This window comes from Eucyclogobius newberryi, unplaced genomic scaffold, assembly GCF_026437365.1.
Source record: "Eucyclogobius newberryi isolate DKJ021-1_F unplaced genomic scaffold, fEucNew1.0.hap1 SCAF_37, whole genome shotgun sequence".
In the NCBI taxonomy this organism is placed as follows: domain Eukaryota; kingdom Metazoa; phylum Chordata; class Actinopteri; order Gobiiformes; family Gobiidae; genus Eucyclogobius; species Eucyclogobius newberryi.
In genome coordinates this window covers 35,837-49,151 of record NW_027316023.1, presented here as the reverse complement: position 1 = coordinate 49,151, position 13,315 = coordinate 35,837, and the positions used below count along the sequence as shown (strand labels likewise).

Here is a 13,315-nt window from a genome sequence, read left to right as displayed (position 1 = left end):
ACTGCTCAGAATGGGCCACGTACACGTAACACAAAGCTTCTTATTCTATTTCTTCATCTTTATTTGAGGGGTCCCTTGGGATTACTTTAAATTAATAATTTGATCGATCACAGATTATTCATATTCTGGACATGATCGAGGCCGTCTCTAATGGACAGGAATACTGTCCATGTTCAGTTTTTCTGCAACATGTTCCAAGCAAAAGGCTCTGTGCAGGTGAAAGGACCAGGGCAGCAGTGATAGAGCCAGTGATTCTCTGGGTGATAAAGTACAAATACAGAGGCATTCATCCAAGCACAGTCACTACCAAAGACTCAAACTCCTAGTGGCCAGAGAAGTTTGTTCCACCTCTGAAGACCGTGAGTACATTATAGGTTTGAACAGTTAGTCAGTGTAAACTGTGACTACTGTCATTAGTCACACTGACATCTGGTATCTGTAGTTCTTCCCTCTACAGGTGTCACTGAAGACTCAAGAATTGTAGTGTTGTTAATATTGATGTAGTGTTATTTTCATTAGGACTTGAATCAGAATTACAAGGTACTTTATTAAAATGGAAATGCTTTGATTGAATAACATGCATTAATACACAGTGCAGTTTTAAGTCAGTAGACTTTGGAGGCAACACAATAAGTCAGAACTAGAGTAAAGTGAATTTAGTCCAGGCTGTTGGAGGGAGAGGCTGTGCATAAGGGCTAACATAGCAAGCAAGAGGTTGTGAAGGAGAGTCCAATTACATCAGAGATCACATCCGCATCCTCTTCCGCATATTCTTCTCTGTAGTGACTCTTGGAGCTGGGCATGTGATGTCTTTAGCCTGGTCAGCACAGAAAGGCCTGATTTTTTCATGCAGATAGGTCTGCCTGTCAAAGTTCAGTCCAGGTGGGACCAGGACAGGAAGACAGTCAACCGGAGGCAGATCAGCTGAATTGCGCAGTAGCTGAAATTCCACAGGTTCTGCTTCACAGTGACTTTTTGCAAGCACCACACCTGGTCTCTCGGCATCAAAGCTGTAAACAATTAACAGGACATTTAAGAAATAGCAAACTATTTATCATAAAACACCATCATTAACCAATTAATTTTATATGAACACAATATGAGAGTTTCAATATAAACACCTGAAGTGCTGATAACTCTTGATCTTTGGAAGCCGTCTGAAGAAGGGACTCAGATGCTTCTGCCAGTCCAAGTTCTTGACAAACACTTTGCCATCCGCCGTTCCAACAAGCTGTGGGATATTGAGGTGAGACTCAGGAGAGCTGTTTTCCACTACCTGATGACAAGAGCGACAAATGTAAAAAAAATGAGAACAGAAGAAAAATAAGTTTTGCCAGGCTAATGTTTACACATTATAGTAGTCAAATAATATAAACTAACCTGAGCGATGTCTTCCAGAGTGTCGACCCTGGTCTTCATGTATGCTCGCTTGATAAGTCCAAAGCCACAATCAGGGGAGAATTTGGTGTGTCCAGCAATGGGGAAGTGGATGTCCATTGTGTGGTGAAGCTTGTGTCCAACACGCCAGGCAGCATACCACAACATGAAACTGTTTTTGTTTTGGCCACTGCAGTTGTCACAATGAAGATCCACGTATTTTTCTCCAACACCAAAGTTGTTGAAGAAATGATGCATGTAGCTTATGACTTCATTGCTTCCCTTACTTGACGACATGCCTTCATCGATCAGGAAATTGACCTGCTTCTGCATCCCTTCACAGGAGACACCAAAAAGGCCACATTGTCGTGGAGACAGGAAATACATTGGCCCCGGCTGCAGAGGGTTTGAGGGAAAGTGCATCTGTAGAAGACAGAGAGAGATTAGATTAAGACATGTGACATTTGATTAAGACATTTGTGTTTATTCATACAGTAACTGTCTAATATAGTTGTGATTCTGCATTTGCACTATTATTCTGCGACTCGGTTCAATGCTTCTACAGTAGTGCTAAAGCCAGAGCGTGAGCCAGAATAAGTAGCCATGTGTATCGCTTTGTGCAGCTGATTGGTCGAAAAATAACAAAAGCGCTGCAGCAGTTCATATGGAAATTAGGTAACACGTTTATAATGAGGCGTACACTGTGATAGTAATACGCGCGCCGAAAAACACGACCAAAAACAACAGCACACTTCCGGTTACCCACAATGCCCCGCTCTCTCTTAAAGGGTCAGCCAGGCCGGTAACACAGTTCAGCATATTAATATTAATGTGGAGTATATTTATGCTGTGAACAGTGCATACTTAGATAAATACAGCTTTATTGTCATAAAAGTCATAAAAGCATTGTCGAAAAAAGCAAAAGTATTGTTTTTTCCGGGACATCTCCCCTTCGCCCGTTCCTATTGGTGGAAGAACTGCCCCGCCACAGACTGTCTTCACCTACGTCCGGAAAAGCAGTTTAAATTCCATGGAGCGGCCACTGGTGCCACATCCGACTCTTCTACTACGAAACAGTAAACATGAGTGGACGCGGCAAAGGAGGAAAAGGACTCGGTAAAGGAGGCGCCAAGCGCCACCGCAAAGTTCTCCGTGACAACATCCAGGGCATCACCAAGCCCGCTATCCGCCGTCTGGCTCGCCGCGGCGGCGTGAAGCGTATCTCCGGTCTGATCTACGAGGAGACCCGCGGAGTGCTCAAGGTTTTCCTGGAGAACGTGATCCGTGACGCCGTCACCTACACCGAGCACGCCAAGAGGAAGACCGTGACCGCCATGGACGTGGTGTACGCCCTGAAGAGACAGGGCCGCACTCTGTACGGCTTCGGAGGTTAAACGACACTTGACTGAACACGACAACAACAACAACGGCTCTTTTAAGAGCCACACACATGTGCAGAAGAGCAACTTCTAGACTTTCGCGTTTCCACCCGCAGAATTGTCACATCAATGTAAACGAATCTCTTAAAGCAAATCTAGAAATAATCGTGTCATTAAACCATTCTCTAAATCACGCGCGAGTCGTTTCTCACTTGACAAAAACTGAGTGTTTTGTGCTTAACAAAGCTACTTTACTGAATTCACTAAAACCGTCAGCAGACGATCTGGTTGATGTCGCCATCTTGTGTATGATGAAGGTAAACTTTAAAAGTCATCTCAGTTCTCTAACATCAAATGCAATGGTATTTATTTTTATCTTTATTTTTTCAGTGCTTTTCAAACTTCCTATAAGTGATCTGTTCTCTTCCTCTGTATCGTCCTGCGTTGCATCAATGAAATTTCCCCATGTGGGACAATAACGGAATATTTTATCTCATCTTAAATCTTCTGCTTATTAATGGATCTAAGAGCCACACACAGAACATGAAGAGAAACCTTCTGGTCCGAATGAGACACTAATCCTGCTTTACAGGGGAAACATAGTATATAATTCTTTATAAATTTAATGTCTTAAGTAAAATATTGCATTACCTCCAACAAGTCTATAATATGAATATTGTTGCTTATCTGCAGTTTATTTATGAAAATGCTTCAAATTCAAAACTGAAGCGTCTGGATCAGAGGAAAACAAAGACCTCAGGAACTGTAAATGACACAATACAACATTATTTAATAAATGGGAAAACGGACAAATAACTTTGCAATTAAGAATAATTATATTTTATTTTTGTTTTCAAAACTAATTTGTTATGTTCAATCCGTCCTCTGCCAAAACAAGCAAAATGTGGCTGTACATTTCATCAAAATCAGAAACATGTGGGTGTGTCCCTCATTCGTCCAGGAGTGTTCCATTGTAGTTCTGACTCTGATACGTTTCGACTCATCCGAGTCTAGATGACTACAACTGAATATTTTTCTACATTAATTAATTTAGACATGAAACTTTAAGAACTCCTTGGGTGGGGAACCTCAAACTCTGGAAAAAGATGGTGGGCAGGGACAAACTTATATATGGTGATTTTACTCATTAACATAAACTGGATTTACAGAGGCTTAACTTCTGAAATGCTATACAAACTAATAATAGAGGCAATTTATGGTGCTGAAAAATTCATCTATAAACGTTGTAACTGTCAGTAAATAGTTAATGCATTTTTGTTTCATAGATGGGATTGATTATCACGCACATGCAGGAAAGGCAGAACCAGTGCCACGCTGAAGGCAGCACAAGCAATAGCCCAGCCCAATGATCAAGGAACCTTTTGTATGAAAAAATGATGTGATTGCGAATTTGTGTCATGTTAACTATATCAAGTCATAAACAGCATGAAATGCACTTATATGGTACCAGCAAGTAAAAGACCTGAGCTGTTTGTATTATACTGTGTTTAACAATGATTATGGGGAGTGTCTAAATGTACTGTTTTTGTTCTGTCTGTAATTTTCACGGCGTTTTACTATCAAAAAGGCTAATAAATATCTCGAGATCCATGTGCAGCGTTGTTTCTGAGGAGCTACAAACGTAATCAAGCGTCTAAATACGTTTCCTGACCTTAGGCTGATGGCAGTGAACACATAAAGTTGTTGCTGCTTTTTTTAATATTGAGGAACTTAGTTTTTTAAAGTTTATATTCACTTTCAAGCGTCATCTAAGTTTTTCTTATGCCTTTGTCTTTTTGATGATAAACCAGAATTGGACAATTATAAAAGCCACGTTGGCTTCATTTGGATCATCATCAAAAACACCTTCAATCAATATTTAATACTTCTGTTTAAAAGGCCTCGATTGTTACAGCTGTCCTTAGACAATGGAGCGGTATATATTTTTAACACTTTTTGTTTTTTTTTATTTTGACAATTTGACACCAGGAAATGATCATTAACATATGATCACTTATGGTCGTATCATAACTGTTTGTAAAATATATGATCCTATTATATTATAGCACAATCTCCACTTATTTGTGTTGGTTTGGGTTTTAATCCAAAACTGAACATCTCACTTTACATCTTAATACTTAATTTGTCATGCACCGTTGGAAACTCATGTATAAAATGTGCCCGGGCATGGACGTATACTTTGACTGTCATCTGTTTTTAAGGCAAACGTTCCATTACTTAATGTATAACTGAGCCATCAGTGATTTACCTACAATATTGTGCTTGTACTTACAATGCCTGTGTACATCAAATACATTATATCCTTCTAACACAAATTCAGCAATTAACCAAGTCGCCATGGTTTGAAATGTACATGTTGATTTCTGATATTCCTTAATTTGTTCCAAAACCTTTCTCCACACAGTTTCCACACATCACACTCGTGTAAACACATATAGTTATGTACATGAACAGAATTATACCATTGCCCCAGCGCAGACTGACACAGAAAGGCTCCTCAGCTTTGTGTTTACTACCGCCACAAACTCGGTTAATTACAACTAAACACTGAAGCCACACTACAAGTTTAGTTTGTGTATTTACTCCTTGACATCTCTTTTGTTTGTCTAAATACAAATAGTTTCTTATGTATCAAAGTTTAGTCCACTTTAAAGCTAAATGTAGGAAAAAGTCGATGCCGAGTGTCTCGCTGGTGTGGACATGGCCAGGGTTTGATGGCTCGTTCTTAAAAACACAAGACTCTGTCAGTCTATGACTGCATTAGACAACTAGATGTGACTTTGTTCTAAAGATTCGTGTCAAATAGTTTGCAAAAAATTAGTCACGTTACTGTATTTTTAACTCTAAACTGCGAAGAGAAAACACAAAGCGGAGCCGGCGCCGCTCAGCAGAGAGGGTTGAGTCTCTACGGTTCTCATGTCCGTTATAAGGATCCTCCGCGCGCGCCCCGGCTCCAGACACAGATCTAACCGACACGAATCATGGCAGAGACCGCTCCCACAGCAGCCCCGGCTCCGGCCAAAGCCAAGGCCCCCAAGAAGAAGGCCGCGGCCAAGAAGAAGGACGCGGGCCCCAGCCTCACGAAGCTGATCACCGACGCCATCGCCGAGTCCAAGGAGCGCAAGGGCACTTCCGTGGCCGCGGTGAAGAAGGCGCTGGCGGCAAAGGGCGTCGATGTGGCGAAAGCCAACAAGCGCATCAACACCACTCTGAAGAAGATGGTGGCCTCAGGCACCGTGAGCCAGACCAAGGGCACGGGGGCCTCCGGCTCCTTCAAACTGGCCACGAAGGAGGCCAAGCCCAAGACCGCAGCGAAGAAGAAGAGCCCCGTTAAAGCCAAGAAGCCCGCGGCGGCGGTGAAGAAGGCAGCTTCCCCCAAGAAGAAGGTGGTGAAGAAGGCGCCCGCCAAGAAGGCCAAGTCCCCGGCCAAGAAAGCGGCGAAGAAGCCCGCCAAGAGCCCCAAGAAAGTGGCAGCCAAGAAGCCCGCCAAGAGCCCCAAGAAAGCTGCGCCCAAGAAGGCCGCCAAGGCAGTGAAGAAGAGCCCCGCGAAGAAGGCCCCCGCAAAGAAGGCCCCGGCAAGGAAGGCCAAGAAGTAAAGTCACAGCGACCACCACGACCCTCAAAAGGCTCTTTTAAGAGCCACCACTCTCTCTAAAGAGCAGCTCTTCCCTTGAATATCAATGTTGCAGAATCACAATCACAGTAATCATGAAACACATTATGTTTATTACTGGGAGAGTCAGTTTGGTTTCAGGAAAGAACGACCTACATCTTTAGCACTTCCACAGAAAACAGAACATATCACCACAGCAATTGAAAATAAACAGCGCTCTAGCAGTTTATATCGACCTCAAAAAGAACTTCCAAACCATAGACCATATTCATTGAAGACAATTACAGGGATTGCAGGGGGCGCCACAATGACAATATCTGTGGCTCGGGTAAAACTTTGGGACTCATTGGATTGTCACTCAAAAACATCACCTAATCTCTCTATATTTATCAGTTTAAAGCAACAACAAAATCATATTAATTTGAAAAGGGAAAAAAAATGACTGAACCATTGAAGTGTGGCATGTCGTAAATGAGAAACGTTAAACAAGTTGTCTTAAACAAAATGTGTTCAAAACCATCTTGTTTTGTTGTTGTTTTTATATATTTGTTTTCTTCTCTGCTCCTTTTTGATTGTGCTGGTCATTTCTGTGAACGTAAATAGCACAACATTGACACAAAACGGTTCTTCTGTGAGACTCACCCACAGAAGAACAGAATTATAATACAATACTATAGTACTTTACAAGGCAGTGCAATAGGCACGTTGTCTTGCTTTATTTCATCAGTTTCACGTTTTTATACATTTATAAAAATAGTATATATTTTGTATTTTTTATTATTATGTTTTCAATATTCTCTGTCCATGAAACAGCTGTAAATAAGAGTGTCACTATTGTTATTATATAGTATAAGAGCTTTTTTTATAAGAGCTTTTCGAGTTGTTTTCATCCGTTATTTTTCACTTCTGTACCTACTTTGTGTTGCAACAGTGGAATTTCCACATTGTGGGACAAATAAAGGCTTGTGATCTTATATCACTACAATATATTATTCTATGTGATCCTGAAACATGGACGCATTGTGACGTTTTTGACGAACAAAGTGTTTAATATGTTTGATGAGGACAACTCAAAATGAACTGTTACAGTTTCAAAAGCCTTGAAGAAACTCAAACTAAAATCTGATCACGTTATTTATGAAGTTATAGAATGAAAGGGACAGAACACGGGGCGCGTGGGACAGAGGCGTGGTTAATGTTTGAATTCAGAGCGCGAGCCCAGCTCAGCCAATCGGCTTCGCCCTGGTTGTATAAAGCCCGCTGCCGCTGGCTGAGAGAGCAAAGAGTTTCAGGTTTGACACTGACCCAAGAGCAGAGAAAATGGCCAGAACGAAGCAGACAGCGCGTAAATCCACCGGAGGAAAGGCTCCCAGGAAGCAGCTCGCCACCAAGGCGGCCCGCAAGAGCGCCCCGGCCACCGGCGGCGTCAAGAAGCCTCACCGTTACAGGCCCGGCACCGTGGCCCTGAGGGAGATCCGCCGCTACCAGAAGTCCACCGAGCTGCTCATCCGCAAGCTGCCCTTCCAGCGCCTCGTCAGGGAGATCGCCCAGGACTTCAAGACCGACCTGCGCTTCCAGAGCTCTGCCGTCATGGCTCTGCAGGAGGCCAGCGAGGCCTACCTGGTGGGTCTGTTCGAGGACACCAACCTGTGCGCCATCCACGCCAAGAGAGTGACCATCATGCCCAAGGACATCCAGCTGGCCCGACGCATCCGCGGAGAGAGGGCTTAAACTGACCCCGAGTGAACCCAAAGCAACGGCTCTTTTAAGAGCCACCAACACATTCTAAGAGCCACACTTGACCAGAACATTGCTTGGAATCCTAAATAGGGCCACCTTTAAAAAACATATTAAATACCAACTCAATTATGTGAAACTGTCATGTTCATGTGCAATTATACTCTCAAGCAATTAAGGCCAAGTTCATGTGCCTATAACTGATGTAAATAAGAGTGTACGTAACTGTATTAGTATTTAGTCTTATTCTAGCTAGTTTTACTTTACTTTTATTTATGGTTTTCCTCCATTCCCTATTAAGATATGAGAGGAGTTTTGTTCTATAAGAAGTTTTTTTTCTCATACTTCCTAAAGTTAATTCAGCCTAACACGTATGTTATATCATATATTTATAAGACATGTCACTTGCTGTAGAACCGGAGTCAAAAGTGTTTTTTTTTTTTGCCATTGCCAATGAACTGAATTCACGAACATAAGATTAAGATAAACCTTTAATAATCCACACAGTGGGGAAATGTCAGTGTTACAACATAGGTACAGAAGTGAGACATCAGATAACTTACACTTTTAATAGTTAAGATATTCCTTTATTGTCCCACATGGGGAAATTTCATTGGTGCAACGTTGGTAGATACAGATCACTTATAGGAAGTCTGAAAAACACTTTCAGTAGAAGATCTCCTATAAATAAATAAAAACTCCCATAGACAAATAAATAAATACATAAATACCATTGCATGTGATCACGACAGTAATTGCACATGCATATGTGTCACGACAGCACATAGACTGCACATGCATTTCACAGTAATTGCAATTCATGTGCAAATAGAGGAGCCCTTACAAAAGGAAAAAAAGAAAAACCTTATATTCTTAACAAAAGTAAAAAATAAATAAAACAAAAATGTACAATGATAAAACAACTTTTATAAACTCAAAACGAAAAACAATTCTAATCTGCTACAGGATACAATTATCAACATTACAATTTAGTAGTAGTGTTATAGCCACAGTGTTGTTCCCCATTGTAAGTTCTCTTGTCCTAAATGTACAGTCGTGAACTTGAATGTATTGTTTCATGTATTGTTACTTTGGTAAAGCGGAGAGGATGTCCGTGCTCTGATTGGAGAATCAAACTAACGCTCAGCCGACCAATCAGAAGTCAGCACTGCTGCTATATATACCGCCTGTGCGCGGCCACAGAGAACAGTTTCTCCCTCGTGTGAAATCATCTGATACTACAAACATGTCTGGAAGAGGAAAGGGCGCCGGTAAAGCCAGAGCAAAGGCAAAGAGCCGCTCCTCCAGAGCCGGGCTGCAGTTCCCCGTGGGCCGTGTGCACAGGCTGCTGAGGAAGGGTAACTACGCCCAGCGCGTCGGAGCCGGAGCTCCCGTCTACCTGGCCGCGGTGCTCGAGTACCTGACCGCTGAGATCCTGGAGTTGGCCGGTAACGCCGCCAGAGACAACAAGAAGACCAGGATCATCCCCCGCCACCTGCAGCTGGCCGTCCGCAACGACGAGGAGCTGAACAAGCTGCTGGGAGGAGTGACCATCGCCCAGGGAGGCGTGCTGCCCAACATCCAGGCCGTGCTCCTGCCCAAGAAGACCGAGAAGGCCAAGTAAAGCCAGACCCGGATAACAACACAACGGCTCTTTTAAGAGCCACCCACTCCAGAGAAGGAAACAAAACTGTTGCCTGATTTCTAACTGAAACTTGTTTGCAGGTCAACTTGTCCACATTTTAGTGACTTACAAATGGGTGAGAATATGTCAAACATGGCAAAGAAAATAATTGTCAAACGTCTCACTGGTCAAAACTAACAGTGATGAATTGGTCAAATCCCAAAACTAAAAGCCTGTTAAATATTCCAACAACCGAATTGAATTAAACCATATAAATTATAAAGTGCTGTGATTTCAGGTACTCTTGAGTCTTGTTTTGCTTTGTCTATCCAAAAGTTAAAACTTGTCTAAATCCAGTTAAATGCCATATTATCTTCGCTCTCTAGTGGTGGATTTGATCACTGACGGTCATTTAACTGTGAATTCAAGTCACAGACAAAGCTCCCATTTATATATATATATATATATATTACATTTTTTTACGATTAAATAAACACAATTTTGATTGTTTTGTTTCATTTAGCAAAACCCTACACACAATTAGCACAACCACAAACCCAATTTGCAAAACACCTTAGCTCCTTTGCAAAATGAACCCCTCTTGTAAAAACTCTTCACTAATTGATCAAAACCATATTTTTTTACCATATGAAACACACATGTTGCATATGACTTATCTATGTTTGCACCAGTTACACACCAGTTACACACCAGATACACACAAGTTACACACCAGTTACACACCAGATACACACCAGTTACACACCAGTTACACACCAGATACACACCAGATACACACCAGTTACACACCAGATACACACAAGTTACACACCAGTTACACACCAGATACACTCCAGTTACACACCAGTTACACACCAGTTACACACCAGATACACACCAGTTACACACCAGTTACACACCAGATACACACCAGTTACACACCAGTTACACTCCAGATACACACCAGTTACACACCAGATACACTCCAGTTACACACCAGTTACACACCAGATACACACCAGTTACACACCAGTTACACACCAGATACACTCCAGTTATACACCAGTTACACACCAGATACACTCCAGTTACACACCAGATGGGTGTGGTCATTTGGCTCATGGGTGTGGTCATTTGGCACATGGGTGTGGTCATTTGACAGTCAGCGCTTTAGCATTGCAAAGAAGTGACATTTTGATAAACTTCTGTGTCTTAAATACATACAAGTGTGTTCAGTGTTGTAAATCACTGTGTGTGTTGTTTTGCACAAAGTGTGAACTGACTTATTGTGTTACAGTGGTGCAGATCTGAGGCCCAGTTTTGCTCCTTGACTGTAAGGTTTTGATAATTGGGCTAAACTTTAGATTTTAGTGTTTATTCAATAGTAAAAACAACTATAATATTAGTTAAAGTTTGTAGATCCCACAAGCACTTCTGTGAAAGAACTGTGTTTGTTAATTGTGTGGTTTGCAGTTATTTTTGTTGAGTTGTTTAATACACAGTAAAGTACCATCAGTGATGAGATCAACTGCTTTGAAAATACATTTACTGTATCAGAAAACAAAATAAACACGTGTTCTAACTAAGAAAGGGTTAGTGTCAATTACAGAATTCACAGACTGGGAAATGCTTTGGCATCAAAGGTGCAACATACAATGTAAAATATATGAAAAAGGGAATGCATAATATTTTGTATTTACAAACAACTGGATTGAAGCTATGAATTTACCTTGTAATTATTTCTTGTGATTTAGTAAGAATTGAGCATTATTATCAATATGTGTACTTTTGGTTTTATTAAATGATAGTTCTGAATTTAGTAGTTTCATCTGAGATTTTCTTTTCTTTTTTTTTATTTAGATATTTTAGAAATCCTTTAGTTCTTTATTTCAATATTTCCCAGAGGAATTGTAAAAGAGAAAACACCACTTCTTATAATCCACCAATCAGCTTCGAGGAACAGCACAGCTTATCTGCATGAGGCTTGCTTTAAAGCGCGGGGCGGCGCGCTCTCAAGTCATTCGTCCGTCTGTCCTCAGAACAGCTCACGATGCCTGAACCCGCCAAGGCCGCGCCCAAGAAGGGCTCCAAGAAAGCCGTGACCAAGACCGCTGGGAAAGGCGGCAAGAAGAGGAGAAAGTCCAGGAAGGAGAGCTACGCCATCTACGTGTACAAGGTGCTGAAGCAGGTCCACCCCGACACCGGCATCTCCTCCAAGGCCATGGGCATCATGAACTCTTTCGTCAACGACATCTTCGAGAGGATCGGCGGAGAGGCCTCCCGCCTGGCGCACTACAACAAGCGCTCCACCATCACCTCCAGAGAGATCCAGACCGCCGTGCGCCTCCTGCTGCCCGGAGAGCTGGCCAAGCACGCCGTGTCCGAGGGCACCAAGGCCGTGACCAAGTACACCAGCTCCAAGTAAACCCCAGTGTGCTCCAACCTTTCAACAACGGCCCTTCTCAGGGCCACCCACATCTGACAAAGATGAACGTCTACCACTTGCTTTTATTTATTTTTATATAATATATATATATATAAAGGTCTCCACCCAGAGTAAAATTAGGTTGGTTAAACCGCTCTAAATTTGCAACGTCTGGTTAAATTCAAAGATTGTTTGACGGACTTGAAATGAATCATGCTCTGAATAAAGCAGTAAACTAAATATGTAAAGTTAGTTACTGGAGTGTTATACTCTATTGTAAATGGAAATGTTAAGTATTCATTCACAAATGTTACAACCTCGTAGATGAGCATATTTAATGTAGGCCCATATTATTAATAATGTATATACTTAGATTTTTGTGAAATGTTTCAAAAGTGGAAAGATGAGCACTTACGCACTTTATTGTGGAGTTAATTGTATGCTGTGAATGAACAGTATTTTCATTTAAGTGAAAGGGCATCGTTTTTCAGTTTGTTAATATCGTGAGAAATGTGTACGTTTTTTTCTTTTAAGACTAAAAAAAGCAAAAGTATTGTTCTGCGTAAACGACCTTTGGGAGGCACGTTCCTATTGGTGGAAGAACGGCCACGCCCACAGACTGTCTTCACCTGCGTCCGCAAAAGCAGGATAAACACCATTGGAGCGGCCGTTAGAGCCACATCTGACTCTTCCACCAAGAAACAGTAAACATGAGTGGACGCGGCAAAGGAGGAAAAGGACTCGGTAAAGGAGGCTCCAAGCGCCACCGCAAAGTTCTCCGTGACAACATCCAGGGCATCACCAAGCCCGCTATCCGCCGTCTGGCTCGCCGCGGCGGCGTCAAATCAAATCAAATCAATTTATTTTTGTAAGGCCCAAAATCACAACAACAGTTGCCTCTGAGGGCTCTGAAGCGCATCTCCGGTCTGATCTACGAGGAGACCCTGTTAGAGAGCGATGTGTTCCACTACATGTTAGCACTATATTGTTCGGCGTAGGGATACGCTCTGTTCAATTAAAAAAGGCGGAACCTCCTGTTCACTTGACTCACGGGACCGGAGCAGTGAACAGTGCGGCTACCGATAAAACGACACACGAGTCTTCTGTCCTGCATTATATACCTGGTGTACCAAGACTGA

The 13,315-nt window shown here is 42.1% G+C and overlaps 6 protein-coding genes across 6 annotated transcripts; 5 read left to right on the top strand and 1 right to left on the bottom strand.

Annotated features, from left to right (window-relative positions):
- Nucleotides 1-513: 513 nt before the first annotated feature.
- LOC140376631 (uncharacterized) lies at nt 514-2,116 on the bottom strand. The gene is made up of 3 exons (XM_072462117.1): nt 1,381-2,116; nt 1,122-1,276; nt 514-1,010 (listed from the first exon to the last, which is right to left on the bottom strand). The coding sequence occupies exons 1-3, from the start codon at nt 1,798-1,800 to the stop codon at nt 746-748; spliced, it is 840 nt and encodes a 279-aa protein (XP_072318218.1). The 5' UTR covers nt 1,801-2,116; the 3' UTR covers nt 514-745.
- A 335-nt stretch (nt 2,117-2,451) lies between these two features.
- On the top strand, nt 2,452-2,796 carry LOC140376610 (histone H4). The gene has a single exon (XM_072462093.1). It carries the CDS (start codon nt 2,460-2,462, stop codon nt 2,769-2,771), a length of 312 nt encoding a protein of 103 aa, XP_072318194.1. The 5' UTR covers nt 2,452-2,459; the 3' UTR covers nt 2,772-2,796.
- Nucleotides 2,797-5,743: 2,947 nt separating this feature from the next.
- LOC140376585 (histone H1.03-like) lies at nt 5,744-6,373 on the top strand. Its single transcript, XM_072462064.1, has one exon. It carries the CDS (start codon nt 5,759-5,761, stop codon nt 6,371-6,373), a length of 615 nt encoding a protein of 204 aa, XP_072318165.1. The 5' UTR covers nt 5,744-5,758.
- Nucleotides 6,374-7,689: 1,316 nt separating this feature from the next.
- LOC140376601 (histone H3) lies at nt 7,690-8,137 on the top strand. Its single transcript, XM_072462083.1, has one exon. The coding sequence runs from the start codon at nt 7,711-7,713 to the stop codon at nt 8,119-8,121; it is 411 nt and encodes a 136-aa protein (XP_072318184.1). The 5' UTR covers nt 7,690-7,710; the 3' UTR covers nt 8,122-8,137.
- A 1,205-nt stretch (nt 8,138-9,342) lies between these two features.
- LOC140376581 (histone H2A-like) lies at nt 9,343-9,810 on the top strand. Its single transcript, XM_072462059.1, has one exon. It carries the CDS (start codon nt 9,374-9,376, stop codon nt 9,749-9,751), a length of 378 nt encoding a protein of 125 aa, XP_072318160.1. The 5' UTR covers nt 9,343-9,373; the 3' UTR covers nt 9,752-9,810.
- A 1,974-nt stretch (nt 9,811-11,784) lies between these two features.
- On the top strand, nt 11,785-12,251 carry LOC140376583 (histone H2B 1/2). Its single transcript, XM_072462061.1, has one exon. The coding sequence runs from the start codon at nt 11,802-11,804 to the stop codon at nt 12,174-12,176; it is 375 nt and encodes a 124-aa protein (XP_072318162.1). The 5' UTR covers nt 11,785-11,801; the 3' UTR covers nt 12,177-12,251.
- Nucleotides 12,252-13,315: the final 1,064 nt, after the last annotated feature.

What these genes read in the sequence shown, in the direction of transcription:
- LOC140376631 (XM_072462117.1), bottom strand. Translation starts at nt 1,800, where the DNA reads ATGCACTTTCCCTCAAACCCTCTGCAGCCGGGGCCAATGTATTTCCTG. An exon ending in CTCTGGAAGACATCGCTCAG is followed by an intron (nt 1,277 to 1,380) that starts GTTAGTTTATAT and finishes TCTTGTCATCAG; the next exon opens with GTAGTGGAAAACAGCTCTCC. An exon ending in AAGAGTTATCAGCACTTCAG is followed by an intron (nt 1,011 to 1,121) that starts GTGTTTATATTG and finishes AATTGTTTACAG; the next exon opens with CTTTGATGCCGAGAGACCAG.
- LOC140376610 (XM_072462093.1), top strand. Translation starts at nt 2,460, where the DNA reads ATGAGTGGACGCGGCAAAGGAGGAAAAGGACTCGGTAAAGGAGGCGCC.
- LOC140376585 (XM_072462064.1), top strand. Translation starts at nt 5,759, where the DNA reads ATGGCAGAGACCGCTCCCACAGCAGCCCCGGCTCCGGCCAAAGCCAAG.
- LOC140376601 (XM_072462083.1), top strand. Translation starts at nt 7,711, where the DNA reads ATGGCCAGAACGAAGCAGACAGCGCGTAAATCCACCGGAGGAAAGGCT.
- LOC140376581 (XM_072462059.1), top strand. Translation starts at nt 9,374, where the DNA reads ATGTCTGGAAGAGGAAAGGGCGCCGGTAAAGCCAGAGCAAAGGCAAAG.
- LOC140376583 (XM_072462061.1), top strand. Translation starts at nt 11,802, where the DNA reads ATGCCTGAACCCGCCAAGGCCGCGCCCAAGAAGGGCTCCAAGAAAGCC.